The 17,555-nt window shown below is 41.9% G+C and overlaps 2 protein-coding genes across 10 annotated transcripts in view; one reads left to right on the forward strand and one right to left on the reverse strand.

Annotated features, from left to right (window-relative positions):
- The window catches only part of brip1 (BRCA1 interacting helicase 1), a 104,006-nt gene extending 97,808 nt beyond the window's left edge, over nt 1–6,198 (reverse strand). For 5 of the 8 annotated variants that reach the window (XM_056440601.1, XM_056440598.1, XM_056440600.1 and 2 more), the window contains exons 1-5: nt 5,795–6,198; nt 5,283–5,394; nt 4,631–4,858; nt 4,071–4,198; nt 804–926 (exon numbers count right to left, since the gene is read on the reverse strand). In XM_056440601.1, the coding sequence (XP_056296576.1) occupies nt 804–926; nt 4,071–4,198; nt 4,631–4,858; nt 5,283–5,394; nt 5,795–5,887 (684 nt within the window). In that variant the 5' untranslated portion in view covers nt 5,888–6,198. Of the gene's footprint in view, nt 1–803; nt 927–4,070; nt 4,199–4,630; nt 4,859–5,282; nt 5,395–5,794 lie in introns of those variants that run through there. The other 3 variants (XM_056440599.1, XM_056440604.1, XM_056440603.1) reach the window with 3 other exon arrangements.
- A 2,545-nt stretch (nt 6,199–8,743) lies between these two features.
- On the forward strand, nt 8,744–15,996 carry ppm1da (protein phosphatase, Mg2+/Mn2+ dependent, 1Da). 2 transcript variants are annotated; one of them, XM_056440609.1, is made up of 6 exons: nt 8,744–9,369; nt 10,392–10,620; nt 12,460–12,584; nt 13,004–13,185; nt 13,436–13,660; nt 14,998–15,996. In XM_056440609.1, exons 1-6 carry the CDS (start codon nt 8,844–8,846, stop codon nt 15,352–15,354), a joined length of 1,644 nt encoding a protein of 547 aa, XP_056296584.1. In that variant the 5' UTR covers nt 8,744–8,843; the 3' UTR covers nt 15,355–15,996. The 2 variants fall into 2 exon arrangements, with proteins under 2 accessions (XP_056296584.1, XP_056296585.1); XM_056440610.1 differs by having other exon boundaries at nt 8,744–8,964.
- Nucleotides 15,997–17,555: the final 1,559 nt, after the last annotated feature.

The following is a 17,555-nucleotide window of genomic DNA, read 5'->3' on the forward strand; positions in this document are numbered from 1 at the left end:
GGTGGAGTTAATGGTTGACAAACAAGAGAAAAATGTTCTGTTTAACCCTCCTGTTACCTTTACATTTACTAACATATTTTACCCTCGGGGTCAATTTGACCCCAGCAATTAAAACCTCCAGAAAATTATTAGAATTAATATTGCTTCCCAAGTTTAAGTGTGAGGTACTTTATGTTTGTTTGTTGACTACATAAATAGCCCTTTAAATAAATAAAAAAGTTGATATTTCTTATATGTTTGACACAGTGAAAAACAGCCTGGGGTCAAATTGACCCCAAAGAACACCGACATTAAACATTGAATGGGGTCAAATTGACCCAAAAGGTAACAGGAGGGTTAAACATTCTGTTTTGGATGAAGATGTATTAATGTTCCATATGGAAGAAAACTGCTAAATAACTGCTGAGTTGCAGCACCATTGTATAGAAGAATGTATAAATGTATATATCCGTCTTTTGTCATAAATCTCTATGTTCTCACAAAATATACCGAGAATATCGGTAATATGTGATTAATCATGATTAATCCACAAAAACCTGTGATTAACCCGATTAAAATTTTTAATCGTTTCACAGCCCTAATAAATATATATTTACACACGTAAATCGTATATATATATATATTTATTGAATCTAACCACCTTGTTACATGTTGAAATCTCTTCTGAAACATCCATTATCCAAACCGCTTATACTTCTTTCGGGTCGCGGGAGCTGACATTGGACGAATGTTCTGAAACATGCCTATCCAAATTAATTTGTATCAGTAAAGCAATATTTCTATTATTATTATTTGTAACTCACGCAGCATGATGAGGACTGACCCGCTGCTTGGGCGTTTGGCTCCGTGGAACAACTCGGAGGCTCATTTTCCAGCTCATCATCGATGTTGATCACTCTCTTCTCCAGACGCTGCCTTTTACGCTGCTGAGGAACAAGCACAGAGACTTTAATCCACTGAGCTGCATATTACCCAACGATCACATCACCCTTAAGGAGTAATAGCCGGTTTGGACTACTACAAGACAGCTTTCTTATTATCAATACATTTTGAAGAATGATTAATGTACAACATGCAAACATTTTGTTCGAGATGTTGCGATATAATTTTTGCCTTCCCAATACTTACCCCCAATGAAAACTAAACCAACACTCACAAGTAAAAGCTGGCATTCTGTACACATCAACGTTTTACTGTAAAATACTGCCACATTGCTGACATGCTGTTAGCTCTGGCTAACCTTCCACTCTCCACAAGCACCTACCCGATCGCTACTGCGCACGGGCAACTCTCAACCAAGATGAGAAGGAAGAGCGGTAGCTCAGTTGTTCGCTACTTCCTTCCTTCTTTTGCACATGCGCAGCACCGATCAGGCGGGATGTTCGGACCGGTTGCAAATGACACGTGTCGTTGTTCCTGTGCAGCGTAGATGAAAGGGATAACAATGGGAACAATGCAATATCACAACCCGTTCTGGTCTTTTGTGCAAATGATGGGGTTGATACTAACGATAAAAACCACTGAAAGGGAGGGTCTTGATTGAAGATGTAAAAGGAAATCGGAATTAGTGATCAAAGTATTTTGGGTTTTGAGACTATGTATACCGTCTAGAATGCAACACTTAGACCAGGGGTGTCAGTCATTTTCACCGTGGGCCACATCAGCATTATGGCATCATTAGCATTAGCCGACAGTAAGATATTAATGACAACTACATGGTGCCATCATAGCTGTAAGAGCCACAAGGATGAAGTCTATAAATGACATCATGACAGCAGCAGGTGAATGTTGACGAGCTGCATTAGGCACCAGGAGACAGTCTTTCTACCGTAAGATCGGATAAAAGTAGGATAGAGTTTATTTATTTTGTGAATATAGTATAGTATGTATCTTTGTTTACATCAAATGAAGACAAGAAGAAAGGAACGATCCGATGTCAGGTTATTTTGCGTAAGGAAACAGGAACTAAGTGTGTCTGCAGCTCGTATGCGGCTTAACAAAAACCACGCCGATGAAAGGCCGCTACATTAGCAATTATTATACACGGCAATGTCGGCTTTTTGTCCATATCTGAGCTGATGACTTCATAGTTCCTTCCAGAAGTATGAGCAATTGTAGAGTTACATAATGTTACAGATATGTAATTTTTAATGAGAGAATGTTTTCTCTGGCATTGCACCTCACCGCTAACATCGATTTAACTTAAATTCATACCTGCAAACTCATAAGGGGTGAAAAAGGTGACAACGGGGTGGGGGTCCTCTGCTCTGACTAAGTCAGTGCCCACAAACCCTTCTAATAAGAATATAATAGATATATATATATATATATATATTTTAATAGAATAGTTACAACACCCTGAAAGATGATGGTGAACCCGGTAAGATGGCCGCCACACCTTGAAATATTCAGTAATATTTATTTTGCATGGGCCCAGGTGTGAATAGGAGCGAGGCCCATTCAGAGAAATCTCTACGGCCCACTTGAGCGACAATCACACAGGTTAACAAGTCCCACGTTACACTATTTTACAAATCAAGTAACTTCCTGAATTTTGTGCACTTGAACACTTTTTAAATTTCTAAATTATTTTAGAAATTAATTCCTTTTGTTCCTCTTTTATCCAATAACCTATAATATATAATATATAATAAACCTTCCCACCCACCCTGTCTGTGATTTCCCATCAGAGGCCCCCACCCCGGGAAGTGGCTGAATGGAGAAGGGGTGGGGGGGTTTCAGTGAGATTCACACACTGAATTCCTGCTGGAAATCACTCACTAGCGACGTCACAGCACAGAACCAGAGTACATGTCATGTGACAATGTTTCCATGGTGACGGACAAGGTCACGGAGATCGAAGGCACTGAGAAGAAGTGACTTCCACCAGGAAACCTGTTTAAACTTTATATTAGGGATACACCGATCTGATCGGCGCCGATCCATATCGGCCGATATTCCCATTATCGGTTTTGATCGGCGTTCTCAAAACGGCTGATCAAACTTGGCCGATCAGATGACATCAAATCTGCGAGAACTATCAGAGACGTTTCAATCGCGGTGCATCGCAACGGAGACAATGCGCCCGGCGAGGGCCGGTGTTCCACCCCTCCTGGTTTTCAAACCTACTGGTTTCCCTATGCGTGCGTGCGTTGTGTTCTCTTCACGTCTGCAGCGGGGCTCTGTCTCACTCACCAGATTCGTCACACATTCACAAACATATTGCTGGAGATCTTCAAGCCACCGTTCATATCCATTTGGGCGATTACGATTGTATAAGTGAGCAGTGCATCACAGCCACGGAGGAAGAAATACATTTTCGAAAAAATAAAAAGATCGCCCGACCTGGTTTCGATCTCTTTCACGCAAAAGGAGACTGCACTCAAAGACACGCAGTCTGTGCGCTGCGCCACCAGATATTAGTTTCAGCTCAAGTAATTTATATATTGATCCATTAAGTCACATTTCTTATGTTTTCATGGGAACAGTTTGGTCGAAGGGATCTGAAACAACTGGTTACCTTGAGCGGATATTTACACTTTGAAACATGTTTAGCGATGCTTGTTCGCAACACTTTTGCCACACAATACCGACGCATTTTGTGTGTGTTTGTGTATGTGTCAAGCAGCGTGAAGGGAGTTATCTCTAAAGTTAGCAGCAGCGCTAGTCGTCTTTAAGTGACAAGCCGATTCTCTGCGTTTTGCTCAGTTTTAATTTTAAAACCATGATAGAATGAAACGGTTGCATGAGTTTTGTCAGGTGTTACCCCGATATGACAGGCAACACACTCTAGACAGTACTGGACTGTGAGTTACCATCAATATCGTACTTACAATACAACAATCATCAAACCACTGCCAGTGTTGGTATTCCTTTGTTATAAATCATAAAGCCAAAAGAAAAGAGTGAGTTTGAATAAATATTTTTAAAATAAATATAGAATGGTACTGTGTCTATTAGGAACACAGGATTGGAATCAGAACTGCAGAAATGAACGATTGGTCTGCACATAAACCGGCACGTAAATGCTGTAAAAATGTACAACAGCATGTACAGCACTTCTACACTACCTTGCGTTTCTTGTCTGGCTGAAAGTCGTCGTCGTCGTCCTTCTCGCGGTTAGGGCTGAAGCTAGACTGGCACTTCTCAGACAGACGAGAGGCGATAGACTTGGGCTGCAACCCCTCAGGTGATGGCACTGAAACACAACATTACATTACATGTCATTTATCTGACATTTTTATCCAAAGTGACTTACAATAAGTGCATTCAACCATGAGTACAAACTCAGAACGGAAATCAAGAAAGTAACGTATATTCAAGAATGCCAAACTACCAAAATAACATAATTAATACCATAAGTAAGTGCCATTGAAGTGCCACTGAAGTGCTTATCTGTTTTTATTTAAGGTACAGTCGGAAAAGATGTGTTTTTAGTTTCCGGTTGAAGATGTAGAGACCTGCAGGAATGTGTTTTGTGCTAGAAATATAAAACATGAAAATATATATATTTGTTATTGCAAAAGCACCATTTGCTGATGATTTAATTGTGTGTGAATCTCGTAAAAAAAACAACTAAAAAACATTTAAATGCCACCACAAATAAAACTAAGGGCTGAAAAAGACTTACTCTGTTCAGGAGCTGGAGGCAGCGGCTGTCTGAACTCTTTGCAGGGTGACACTGTGAGGTCAATCACAGCAGGTTTGGCTGCTGTTTGGCTGTTTGCTGCGGTACTGCAGACTTTGCTGTGGCACACACACTGACAGGGCGTGTAGACATCAGACTTCTTATTGTCGCCACAGGTTTTATCCGACTGGCTCTTGTCCTCCAAAGGGCTTCCTCCCTCTTTGGGTTTATCTGTCATCACACAATGAAACACAGATATAAATATCAATGAGATTGGTTGTTAGCCGGTACATGTTGTTGGCCATATCAACAAAATTAGAAACCATTTACAAACAAGTAGGTAATAAGAAAGAGACATATTTGCAATGTGGATTTGGTAAACAAACAACGACAACACAAATGATATCATAACATTACAATTCAGTCTCATCTAGCCTCACATCACAATAGAAATATTAAGTTCATATGTCGTAATTTATGAAAACCTAAATGGAAAAGAACCATGCCAACAAGAACACATCAAAGTGACACTTGGTGAGATCTGGTTACAAGACAGACAGACTTCTGCTCCAATTAATCCGTAAACCACAGGTTCAACATTCAGTTTGAGGATAGGCCTACGATACAACAGTTTTCTTTCGGTCAGTGGACGTACCAAACTGAGCCTGCTGCCAGCCCAGAGTGGCGCAGAGCAAAGCCAAGCTCTTTCCACTTCCTGTGGGACTCTCCAGCAAACAGTGTTGCCCAGAGTTCAGTCCTCGTATGATCTGCAGACAAGGTACAGACACAATCCCTTCATTCCAAATCCACATGGACCATTGCACAATTTTCAGTACACCTGTTCTTCCCAGGATATTTGTACCATACATAATTTTAGGGTATGCACCATACCCTAACCTGGCCTCATAATATAAATATAAAGAATGGAAGGAAGGATGCTGATACAAAAGGCCCCTTTTCACAGGCGCCAATTTCAAATGGCATAGCAAGGTAAACACAGGTGTAGCTAATTAATCAAATTATGTATGTGTGCCATAACTACTTAAATGACTTCCTCACACCATAATATGTCATTATTACTCAGGGGAAGAGCCAGTACTTCCTTATAAACCCTCAATAGGCCAAAGTTGTAAGCAGGTCATCTCTAATGCTGCTGTTGTTACTCACTGAATTCATCATAGCCAGCTGGGACGGGTACGCCTTGCAGGGGAAGTGGATCTTCACCCCGCCAATGGTGTACTCTACTTGGGATGTAGCCATGCTCCTCTGTCCCTGCTCCACGCAGATGTGTTAAACAAGGAACACGTCTGAGAAACCTGCTGTCGGCTTCAGTCACATTTGATATGGACCCGTGAGAGTTAAGCCCTCGTCCGTTGCGTTACTTCCACTAACACGTTACGTGTCCCCGTTGTCCTGTCTGTGTGAAACGTCAACCAACTGCTTGACTGTATTACTTTGTGTTTAGCCAGAGGTAATGCTACGTTTCCCCGTCACTGCTGTTATAAATACGCCATAGTTAACCTGGTGCCCGGTAATCTGACAGCAGGCTGTGAGAAACCAATGTAGCGACAACAAACTGCGTGTGTTCATTCCGCTCTTCTTCTCGTTTTTCCCGCTCTGAGGGTACCTTCTTCTTCTTCGTTGGGTTTAAACGGCAGACTGCATCCGTTGTGTTGTATTGCTGCCACCTGCTGGAGCACGACAATTACTGCGCCAACATACGAGATATTTTTTTATTTTACCAGTGTCTCTCAAGAAGTAAAGCGGCCCTATTATTCCTTGTCCTTTATTTCTATACTTAATAATATTTATTTTGGTCACCGCCCCACCTTGATACACTCTTTAGTACTAGCAGGATTTCAAGGACCAAGTCAGGTTGACTCTGGCAGTACCAGACCGAAGACTTTGGAGCACTAGACAATGAGTCACTTTACGGGTTGAATCCATTCAATCCACTGCATACATCATATAACTCGATTGTAACTGTTTTCTGTATGGAAATAGTATTAATTCACTGCCTTTTTGTTACTCACTCTGGCCTCATGTAGCTCCAGATCCACTTCCAGAAGGTACAGAAGGCCACAATACTGCAGGACAGAACACTTGATCTACTAACCCCATGTCCCTTGACATGTAGTCCCCGACCACCCACCAGGCTGTGCTTTCTATCACATATCTCAATACATGTAACACTTTTTTTACACTTGTCACTTATTTTCTGATCATGCACAGCCCATCTAAAATGACTTCATGAAACCCTAAAAATGTTAAATGTTGATTCACCTCTTCTGAACACACTGAATCCCATGCATGTCAATAATCATTCTCTCCATTATTTTGCATACAGTGGATGTTAAAGCAATAGACCAATAATTCCCTGGGAATGTTACGTTTTTTTACTTGCAGTTGCTTGCGTATCAGAACTACGACATTAGTGGTAATTAAATCATTGATATCTTCATATCCCTCTTCACTCATATTATTAGATTTGTGAACTTAAACAAAAGTCTTTGTCAACATCTTTGTTTTCTCCACAACTGTCAGCTGCAGTTTCATTGCCAATTGAGAATGGATTTAATTCTCTCACCTCTCCATTCACATCATTACTGAAAATCACTGTTCCATTCAAACATACAGCTAGTTCCCCAGCAACTTTAATGACAGCTTCTTGCAGGCTTTCTTAATTGATCTATTTTACATTTCTTGTTTTACAAAATCTAATGCTGGTTTCAGCCACATTTCTTGAATACTTGACCTTTGACACATCTTTGTGATTCTGATAACAAAACAATTCATTTCTTTTTTATTTTCTTAATGAAAACATCCAGAAAAAGTCAAGTTATTTTTAAATTGACTCATCAGAGATACACCTAGAGGGCAACTACAAAAAAGAGATGACTTCTCGCTGCATGTCGGGGGTTTATAGGGAAGCGTTTTAATAAAGGGACGCCTGGAGAACTGAACCCGAGTTTCATTTTTCATCCACTACGTCGGCCCAACTGCTAGTAACTGTGCTACAGGAATTTTATACAGATTTTGAGTGAATAAATGGATTAATCTATCAAAAAAAATTACAAATGTGAAAAAACAATGTTGTGTATTTCGCCTCCACTGCCGGAGGAAGTGATGGAGAGAGCTTTTATTGACAGTCATGAATTATTCAACTTTTTTTTAAAACTATGAGGCACGATGAGACATACGCAGGGAGGAGGAGGAGGAGGAGGAGGAGGAGGAGGAGGAGGAGCTGACAACATCCACAGTTCAGTCTCAGGTTCCCTGCAGTGGGCTCAGCCTCAGAGGATACGATGAAACCACACCTGCACCGAGTTATCTGTGCTGCTCTGCTGGACACAAACAAAAGGCAGGAACCTGCACAACTCCGATGATGGCCATGCAGTGGACCTCTGGCGCCCTCTGCTGGCAAAAACCCGGAATGTTGACAGCGTTTCGTTCAGTCGTTAATTCAGATGAATTGCTCCCTCAACCTGTACATTTCTCACTTAATTATCAAGTTTTGAATATATTATTAGTTTCATATCACTCTACATTCATAATTTGTTAGTTTATCTTCTATATCTTTCTGTCTTTTCACACGAAAATTGTCCTGAGGGCTGTAAAATTTAAAATCTAAATAATTTTCAAAATGTTAAATTGTAAGGTGAACCTTGACCTTGACCTTTGACCCGATCGATCCCAAAATCTAATCAAATGGTCCCCGGATAATAACCAATCATCCCACTAAATTTCATGCGATTTGGTTTAAAACTTGTTTTGTTATGCGAGGAACACGCATACAAATAAATAAATAAACAAAAACACGGCGATCAAAACATAACCTTCCGCATTTTCAATGCGAAGGTAATAACGTGTTCAGTCCTTTGCCCAAGGACCCACAGTTTTCCATCTATCTCAAGTCTTCTTTTGAATTGGTCCCACAGTGGCACTTTCATATCCAAGTACTTCTCAACTTGCCAATGACATCTTGAACTGTGATGAATTTGGTCTGTTTCTCAACCTCAAGGGGGCAACAGCTGCATTGGCGTTGGCACGTCGACGTGCAAGAAGAAGACAGATCGTGACGTCAACGCGTTTGAGCATGCCGACTACGCTCGAACATAAACAAAGGCTGGACCCTGTGCTGCAATAAACTCAGCTCTCCGGGTATTTTATATGCTAATAGTGCCGCCAAATTGAAGAGCGACTTATTTCTGGAGCTATGGAAAACGCATTATTGATGCGTGTGAGTGTTTTTACCGACCAAGGAGGCAGGAAATACATGGAAGATGTGACCGAAGTCATAGTAGAGCCCGAGCCGGAAGAAGATGAGCCGACATCGGGTGAGCCAGAAGAGACCAGCCGGGGAGACCCTCTGTCCAATTCTCTGACTGCGGACGCGCATCCAGAGCGGACTGCTGGCACCGATGGATCGCCGCAGGTTTCGGGTGCATCGCGCGACACCGTGCGAACGGAAGATCAGTGTATATTAGTGGAAACGACTTTACCGGAAGGTCAGAGCCCACCGGGAGCCGAGCCGAGCCCTGCGAGTCCTTCCCGCCGTTCCGTAGCGTTCTTTGCGGTGTTCGACGGGCACGGGGGTCGCGAGGCTGCGCAGTTTGCGCGAGACTATTTGTGGGAGTTTATGAAGAAGCAGCGGGGGTTCTGGTCGGACTGTGACATGGAGGTCTGCTCAGCTATACGAAAAGGATTTATAGCCTGCCATCACGCGATGTGGAAGAAGCTACGTAAGTGTAACGTTACAACCACCGACTCCAATGTCCTGACATATCCGGCTATGAGCTGTCATTACGGGCTGTCCGTATGCGCCTCTCCCTCGGTCCGAGGAGACAGAACACCAAGGTGTTAGTTAGCTTGTGGCCCCGCGTTACATCCTAAAAGTTCTTCACTGCTGGCTCTTTCACGAAAGCCTAATTTACCAGAATATTCCCAGAGCTCATTAAAGTCGTTCTCCTTTTGACTGCGGTTATGTGCATTTTCAAAAAGGCCACCTAAATGACGGGTAGCCTATTTATTATATAATATTTATTTATTTATTTTATTCAAGCGTCTTTGAGTGTCTAGAAAAGTGCTAACGCTATATTAATTCGAAGTATTATTATTAATAAATATATTTCAGCTAACTTCAACCCGTTATTTGGCGTTTGTTGCCATTAAATGTAGCTACTTTGTCGGATAGTTGTATCAGCCGAAGGCAACGGAGCTAACGCGGTTAGCATTAGCACTGGCTCCAAACAAAGCCCGCCACATCGGACCAGGAACCAATCCAGAAGTCGGACAATATTGTATTGTTTTCTCGGACTCGTTGTCCGTGTGAATATTGTTTTTTTATTTTAGTTTCACCCGCATATCTTGTTAATACTCATTAGAAAACCTATTCAATTATGACGGAGCCGGTGTGTTCTACGTCATGACCACCGCTGTCCGTCCTGGATGTGCCTGGGCATGTCACATAGTTGAGTGTTAACACACACCGTCTGTAAAGCTCACATGCCTGACTTAGATTAGGTTAGAAAGACTTGCTCCATGACAGGCCGCGTCCAGCAAACTAACCCAAAGGTCACAGTGTTGTCATCAGTGTAATAGTTGGAAATGATGGAGATTGGCAATAGATCCATGTAAAGTAGTTTGTTGGAACAGGTGTGCTGTTATGTGTGGTTCTGTTTACTTGAAGACAATATGCACGCACTGTTTAGTAAGGATTAAATACAAATATAGACAGTGCATGTTCTCTCTTTCATCCTCTCAGCTGAGTGGCCAAAGACACTCACAGGCCTTCCCAGCACATCGGGCACGACAGCCAGCGTGGTGTTCATCCGCGGAAACCGCATGTATGTGGCCCACGTCGGGGACTCGGCAGTGGTTCTAGGGGTCCAGGATGACCCTTCAGACCCGTTCATCAGATCCGTGGAAGTCACACAAGACCACAAACCTGAACTACCAAAGGAGAGGGAGCGTATCGAAGGTCTGGGAGGAAGGTAAGGCTTAACCAACAAATCACCTTGACTTTACGTAGTACTAACATTAGAAAGGGTGTTATTGCAGCCAGGCCACCACAGCATTCTTCAGAACACATAACCAAAACAAAACCTTTCAGTTGGAAGGTCTTAGATGTAGCTGCCATAAAGGTTCTGATTGAAGCAAACTGTTAATAATTTGCTGTGACATTAAATCAACGTTGTAAGTTGATAAAGCACACGCTGTAGCATATTGTGGAAATTCAGGGTAAAAGTGGGGTTATTTTTCTGGAACAAAACAAACGCTAGTTTAGTCAATTTAACTGTACCTGTATAGCGCTTTTCTAGTCTTACGACCACTCAAGGCCCTTTTAACACTACATGACATCATTCAGCCATTCATGAGTGATGGCAGTGGGTAAGGTTTAACCTGCCAGGCGTAGCTAACATTCATACAACATTTACACACTGTGGGCACAGCTACAGAAGTAATGTTGGGGTTAATTGTCTTAACAGGACACATAAACATGGGCTAGCGAAGCCGGGGATCGAACCGTCGATCCTCTTGATCGACAGTCGCTGAGTAACAGCTTATTCATTCCCACAACTCCCACTTTAAAACTAAAAAGCAGTTGTCACCATTGTAACCTCTTTTGTGCAGAGTGTTATCTGCTTCAAGAACAATGTCCGTTATGCTGTCTCTGGCATGTCTACTGATAAGATGTTGTTGTAGTGATAAGTGCCTGGATGGCTTGACAACAACCATGTTTTAATGCTGACATGGCATGGTAAACTCCACAGCTTTAAAGGGAAATTATAGTTGTGATTTAACTTCACAGCTGTAATGCAGCTTTACTGCATACCCTATAACAAGATTGAGACAACAAGACAGGATGTAGTCATGTCATTGGGAATGTCAGCATGCAGTACATGGATATTAATTCATCCTTCACCTCTTCATGTTAAGGCAAATCCCCGAGCACACAAGTGACCATGATTGATTTGTCAATGTAGATTTGCATATAGTGAAATTGGTGAAGACAGAAAAGCATAATGTGCAGCCCCCAACATGTCTGCAAAGTCTATTAGCGCTCCCTCAGACTAACTGTACATTTTGAAGGAGAAAAAACCCATTACCAGTTATCGGCCTGCCAGATGTTTATATTACTGCTGAATACATATTATATTCAATAACAAGCTAACAGGCATTGAAGGAAAGCTTTTTTTCTTTCACTTATATTAAACCGTCGTAGGAAAAACAGATTGTGGAAATGGACACATTTATTTGTTCATCAGATACAATGCAATATTGTTTTTACACATTTGGGAAGAAACTTATCTGCACTGCGAGTTTTATTTTCGAAATTTCTACTTGCCCCTCCAGTTTCCTGCAATCAAGTTAAGATGTATGGAGCGGAACAAAGATTTTGTGTTTCCAGCCTTTTTGTTTATAGTCAATTGTCATTATTCACTGCATCTAGAATGTCTCTGGTAAATTACATCATCCGGAATTAACCTTCAAGCAGCAGGATTAACTCAATTTAGTTTCAGCCCAGTTTGAACTAAACTGCTAGAATTCTAAACCTCTCCAATCAAAAGGGGAATTCCTCAAAAATAAACAGTTAAACAAACACCTCCCAAACACAATTTATACAAAAACGTGATGAAGTTAGGATGTACTGCAGGGATGAGACTGCACTGTATTAGACTGCATTAGCTTTAGCTCATTCTACCCAGCTGGCAACATAGTGTAGTTCACACGCCTAATGTCTAAAACTGCCTTAAATGTAAAATGTATGGATACTTTACTCAATCAGTGACTTCTCTCACCCATTCTCTTCTCAATCTCTCTGCTAACAGTGTTATCAAAAAAGCTGGAGTGAACCGGGTTGTCTGGAAGAGACCACGGCTGAGTCACAATGGCCCAGTCCGTCGGAGCACTGTCATTGACCAGATCCCATTCTTGGCTGTAGCCCGAGCTCTAGGTAGGAAAAGTGACTGTCACGGTCATCTCAGCAAATATCCTGTTATCAGTTATCATCATGGATGCAAGATATTTCAGAAAGTTTTGACAAGAGTGTACAATATTCTAGAGTGTTGGACCCCAGTGATCAATAACCATTGGGTTTCAATCTAGTCTAAAGGACTCCATTCAGGGTAAAGGGGATTGATAGCTAGAGTCAGACCATAATTGCCATTTTATTACTGACCTTTTGTTTTAATGTTATTCATAAAACAAATCTGGTGAAAGCTCTCCTTCATCCAGTTGATAGAACGCTTTGAAGCACATTTTTATTTAAGTGTTTCTTTTGGAAAAATTGCTGGAACTTTTAGTCTTGTAAAGACCAGCAGTCATCATGGAGAGTGTTTGTTCAAACGGCTACATTTCTCCTCCCTTAAACAGGTGATCTGTGGAGCTATGACTTCTACAGTGGGGAGTTTGTGGTTTCTCCAGAGCCAGACACTAGTGTGGTGACCCTTGACCCCAGAAAACACCGCTACATCATCCTGGGCAGTGATGGTCTGTGGAACATGGTGCCGCCTCAAGAGGCTATCTCCATGTGTCAGAACAATGATGAGGCGATGGTGAGTGGCGAGGTCCAGTAGCAACGTGCTGGTTACTCTGTTGTATTCATTTTGGATCATTAAAGATTCATGCCGTCCTTCCCTAGCAACCTGGTGTGTGGTCTGTTGTAGATTTAAAGGGCTCGACAAGTAAACGTGATCAAAAAGCTTTATATTGATATTTTAATGATAATCTAACAGATTAATAATTGGTGTCATGTCAACCTCATATCAGACCGTGTCAGTTTAATAACAGCCTTCCATGCTGCAGGCACCATGCGGGGTATCAAGTGCCCAGCAGCTGGTCAGCCATGCTCTGCTGCGGTGGCGCCAGCGCATGCTGCGTGCTGACAACACCAGTGCCATCGTCATCGCCTTGCAGGAGCCAGGGTCCCCCCAGGACGTGCTGCACCATGAGGAGGTGCTGCTGGACTTAGCCAAGGTGTCCCAGTGTCCTCCCACCTCCATATCTCACGCGGACACTCCTCTCCTTCAGGTGAGGGCAGGACGACGACGACACATTTAATTTGCACCCAAGAATTCCCCAAATGATGAAACTGCAGTGTGGGGTATCAAGACATTATTTGGGATTCTAAAAACAATCTAAGCATTTCATTGAGAGAATTATCCAGTTTCATTTTCAATAATATGTTGAGAAAGTGTTAAATGTCCACATACGTTGGTTGCGTGGCCACTTCAGAGCAGGATGGTTTGGATCATTGCCCCAGACGTGTTGCAGGGAGGTGAAGGAGCATTTGTTTGTAATATCAGTCAGTGAGCCACGGAAAGCCTGAAATGTGTGGTTCATGCGTCCATACTGAAACTGGCTCGTTTCTAAACGCTTTAGGAACAGGAGGTCTTCAAAATATCATGTTTTTTTTTTAATATTCTGAAGCTCCGCCCTTACTTGCCATATAGAATGGATGAAAAGTAAAACTAAAAAGAGCATAAATCCAATATGCCCCAAAACACACACATGATTACGGTTAGAAACTTCGGAGGAGAAAACTCCAGGGTCTGAATATATTGCTAAAGTAGGTGACTGTCTGTGGCCCCTCACTAAAAAGGCCTGTGTCCCCCCATTAAAAAGGCACCATAATCGATCTATAGCTGGCTATAGATCGATTATGGTGCTCTTAAACATGTGTAATGATGATTCTGGTTACATTGCCGATTCAGTCAGGCCCCTCTTTCACTCTGCACTTCTCAGTTTAAAGTAGAACATGTAATGCTGGACCTTTACTGTGCAGTATTAATAGTTTTGTGAAAACCAAGTGCCTCATTCAGGTTTGGCTGACTTGCACTGGGATCGCTGGTTGTTCATGGCCAGCTGGTGGCTGGAACCGAGCGACCCACTCCAACAAGTCTGAAGTCATTCTCTTCAACTTGCTGAGTTGATTCTGTGGACGCCTCATAAACCACTGTGTATGCGCCCTTGTAGCATGGAGCTCCTCAGTCATATATGAATATTTATCAATATTCACTTATATTCCTTCCTTTATTGCATCTTTATTTACTCAGGATTGGTCATAGAAATAGGTTTTCTTACAATGGATATTCATATTCGTTACACTTCTTACTTTTCAAACGAGAAATATGCATATGAGCCTTGTGTTTAGAACTATTCCTGATGCATCTTGGGAATATTATTATAGGTGGGCTTTTTTCCCTCGAACAGTTATTGTGTAACAACTGAAACATAATGCACACACACACACACACACACAAATATTGGTATTGTGAATATTGACGAAGAAGAATTATCACCATTTATTTCTATTTTAGTGCTGCACTTTGTCCTCACTCTTTTGTATCTCACTCATCGTCCTGCAGCGGTCCGTCGAGGAAGACTCTCCCTCTGCCATGTGTGAGCTCCTCCCTGCTTTGGAGCGGCGGGACGGACTATCGGAGAGCAGCAGCCTGTACCACAGGCATCTGTCTGACCTGCTCACTCTGTGTCCAAACGGTGGCGCTGAGTTGCCCAGTCAGTCCAGTCCCGCTGGCAGGACCCCCGGCAGCAAAAGAACTATTGACGGGTCCCCATCGGGCCAGACGGGTCATAAGGCCCGCTGCAGGACTGCTGACAGGCTGCCGCTGGTCCAACACAACACAGAGAAGAAACAGAAGGAGTCCAATAACGTCTCGCCCATTCTCCAGCAGCATAACAAGACCACAGTGTGTGTGTGCTGAAACCAAGACAGACACACACACACACACACACACACACACACACACACCTCAACCTGCTGCCTTCCGCCACAGCCCACCTTGTCTCCAGTGGCTGTTCTGTCCCACACATTCTCCCAGTGCAAGCCAGCTTTGCTGTGAAGGTTATGGAGAGACTTGTCTTGGACGATACACACATGAAAACTTAAGGAGTGCTCATTTTCACACAAAAAAACTAATCTTGTTTGTTTAAAAAGTTTCTTCCTGAAATGCTGATTTTAAAGGTGTCTCAATGGTTCCTTTTACTGGCAATCGTAAGAAATAAGTATGACCAATGATGCTGGTGCAATTATTATGCATTTTACAGTTGAGTATAAAGTAATTCGTACTGTTCATTTAAAACAAATATATATTTTTGTACATTCTTTTATTGATCTATGATAAAACATGAGTATTAAGATGAGCTCCACAACAGCTTTCCCCTCCTTTTCACACTCCATGTACCATTGTGTTCACACCGTGGATTTAAACCTGCGTATGAACTTGTATCCTCATTTTAATCACTGGAGATTTGTCTTGAATATGAACTGAAGGTGCTGCTACAGTCACAAACCCGTAAGCGACTACATTGTGTATACTGATATATAAATCAATGTGATACGTGTTGGTTGTATACTTTTATTCTCTTAGAGCAGCGGTTCCCAAACTCAAGAATGCCTTGGCCCAATTTGAAATCTGAAAATCTTCTGCGGCCCACCCAAGCCTTTAATCACAACCAGCGTTGAAGTTGTTTTGTGTCTGGTTCAGGTGGCTCTGGGAGGAAGACTTACTTTGACCCCGAGTGATCGATACTAAACCTGATGTTTACTATCGGTTTGAATTGTAAACATGTCGCATTGTTTGACCACCTCAAGCTTGTTGCTCCCTACATCCCAAGTCCATCCAGCTCCCACATCTCTTCCTGTGTTCTTGTTCCTATTCCACTCTTCCATTCTCCTGATGGGAGCCACTGCCCCTCCTCGCTGCAGCTTCAGTGGTATGGTTACTGATGTAAGCACACGGCTCTTTTGTCAGAAAATACACAATGCATGGACTTTCCAAGAGATATCCTTCTTTTTGTTGCACTTTCACGGTGAACTGTAATAAGTAGAAGGGAATCCTCCCTAATCTGAGGAGAGTTGCTTGGTTTATGATTCAGAAGAGGAAAATAATGTATGGTATACGAATGATGTCTTTGTAAGACCCTGTTACGTGATCATGTATTGTCAATTAGCTAAGTGCAATTAACAGGAATTAGCAGCATTGTGGATTGCTTCAAAAATATTAAATGAGCGACAATGTTTATATTTGACACATCCTCTCTGCCAATACAGTCTGTTACTTTGCTCAGGATCCCTGTTTGACTTTTATATATGTTTCTCTTTGTTTTATTTTTATTTCACATAAATGTTGGTATACCCATGTCCATGATTCAGATGGCTGTGCTAACGGCTTAAAATTGCATGTGTACAGTGTAAATGTGAAAAATACTTCTCTGGAAATGACCCTATTTAAATAAAAAGCTTTCTGAAGTAAACTGATTACTGTGGCATTTCTTCTGCCATGCTTGTTGTGATCAGACTGTAAGACATCACACAATGTTGTCATGCTGATGACGTACAATGGAATTTTAGCACTTTTGAGCATGACACTTCTAACATTGCGTTTTGATTCTTCCCTCTCGTTTGACACCCAAATCCTCATTCTCCTCTTGTTTTTACCTCAATTCTGCTGCTGACAACTTTCGTATATATTTAAACTTTTTCAAATGCATGTACTGTGTTATTTAGTCTGTTGGACATGTTTACATTATCCCTTTTGGTACGGTTTATTCTCATCCCTGTCTCATTACTTTGTACTAGTGCAGTATGTATTTTACTCTATACTGGATATCACATTGATGTATGTTGTCTTACTGAAATCTGGCTGAGCCATGAAGAAAATGTCTGCCTAAATGAATCGACTCCTCCAAGTCATATTAATACTCACATTCCTCGAGGCACCGGTCGAGGAGGTGGAGTAGCAGCCATCTTTGACTCGAGCCTATTAATAAATCCTAAACCCAAATTAAACTACAACTCATTTGAAAGCCTTGTTCTTAGTCTTTCACATCCAATCTGGAAAACATTACAGCCAATTCCATTTGTGATATTTTACCAGCCACCAGGTCCAAATTAAGAGTTATA

The sequence above is a fragment of the Pseudoliparis swirei genome, chromosome 20, assembly GCF_029220125.1.
Source record: "Pseudoliparis swirei isolate HS2019 ecotype Mariana Trench chromosome 20, NWPU_hadal_v1, whole genome shotgun sequence".
NCBI classification, from domain to species: domain Eukaryota; kingdom Metazoa; phylum Chordata; class Actinopteri; order Perciformes; family Liparidae; genus Pseudoliparis; species Pseudoliparis swirei.

What these genes read in the sequence shown, in the direction of transcription:
- ppm1da (XM_056440609.1), top strand. Translation starts at nt 8,844, where the DNA reads ATGGAAAACGCATTATTGATGCGTGTGAGTGTTTTTACCGACCAAGGA. An exon ending in ATCGAAGGTCTGGGAGGAAG is followed by an intron (nt 10,621 to 12,459) that starts GTAAGGCTTAAC and finishes CTCTGCTAACAG; the next exon opens with TGTTATCAAAAAAGCTGGAG. An exon ending in AGAACAATGATGAGGCGATG is followed by an intron (nt 13,186 to 13,435) that starts GTGAGTGGCGAG and finishes TCCATGCTGCAG; the next exon opens with GCACCATGCGGGGTATCAAG.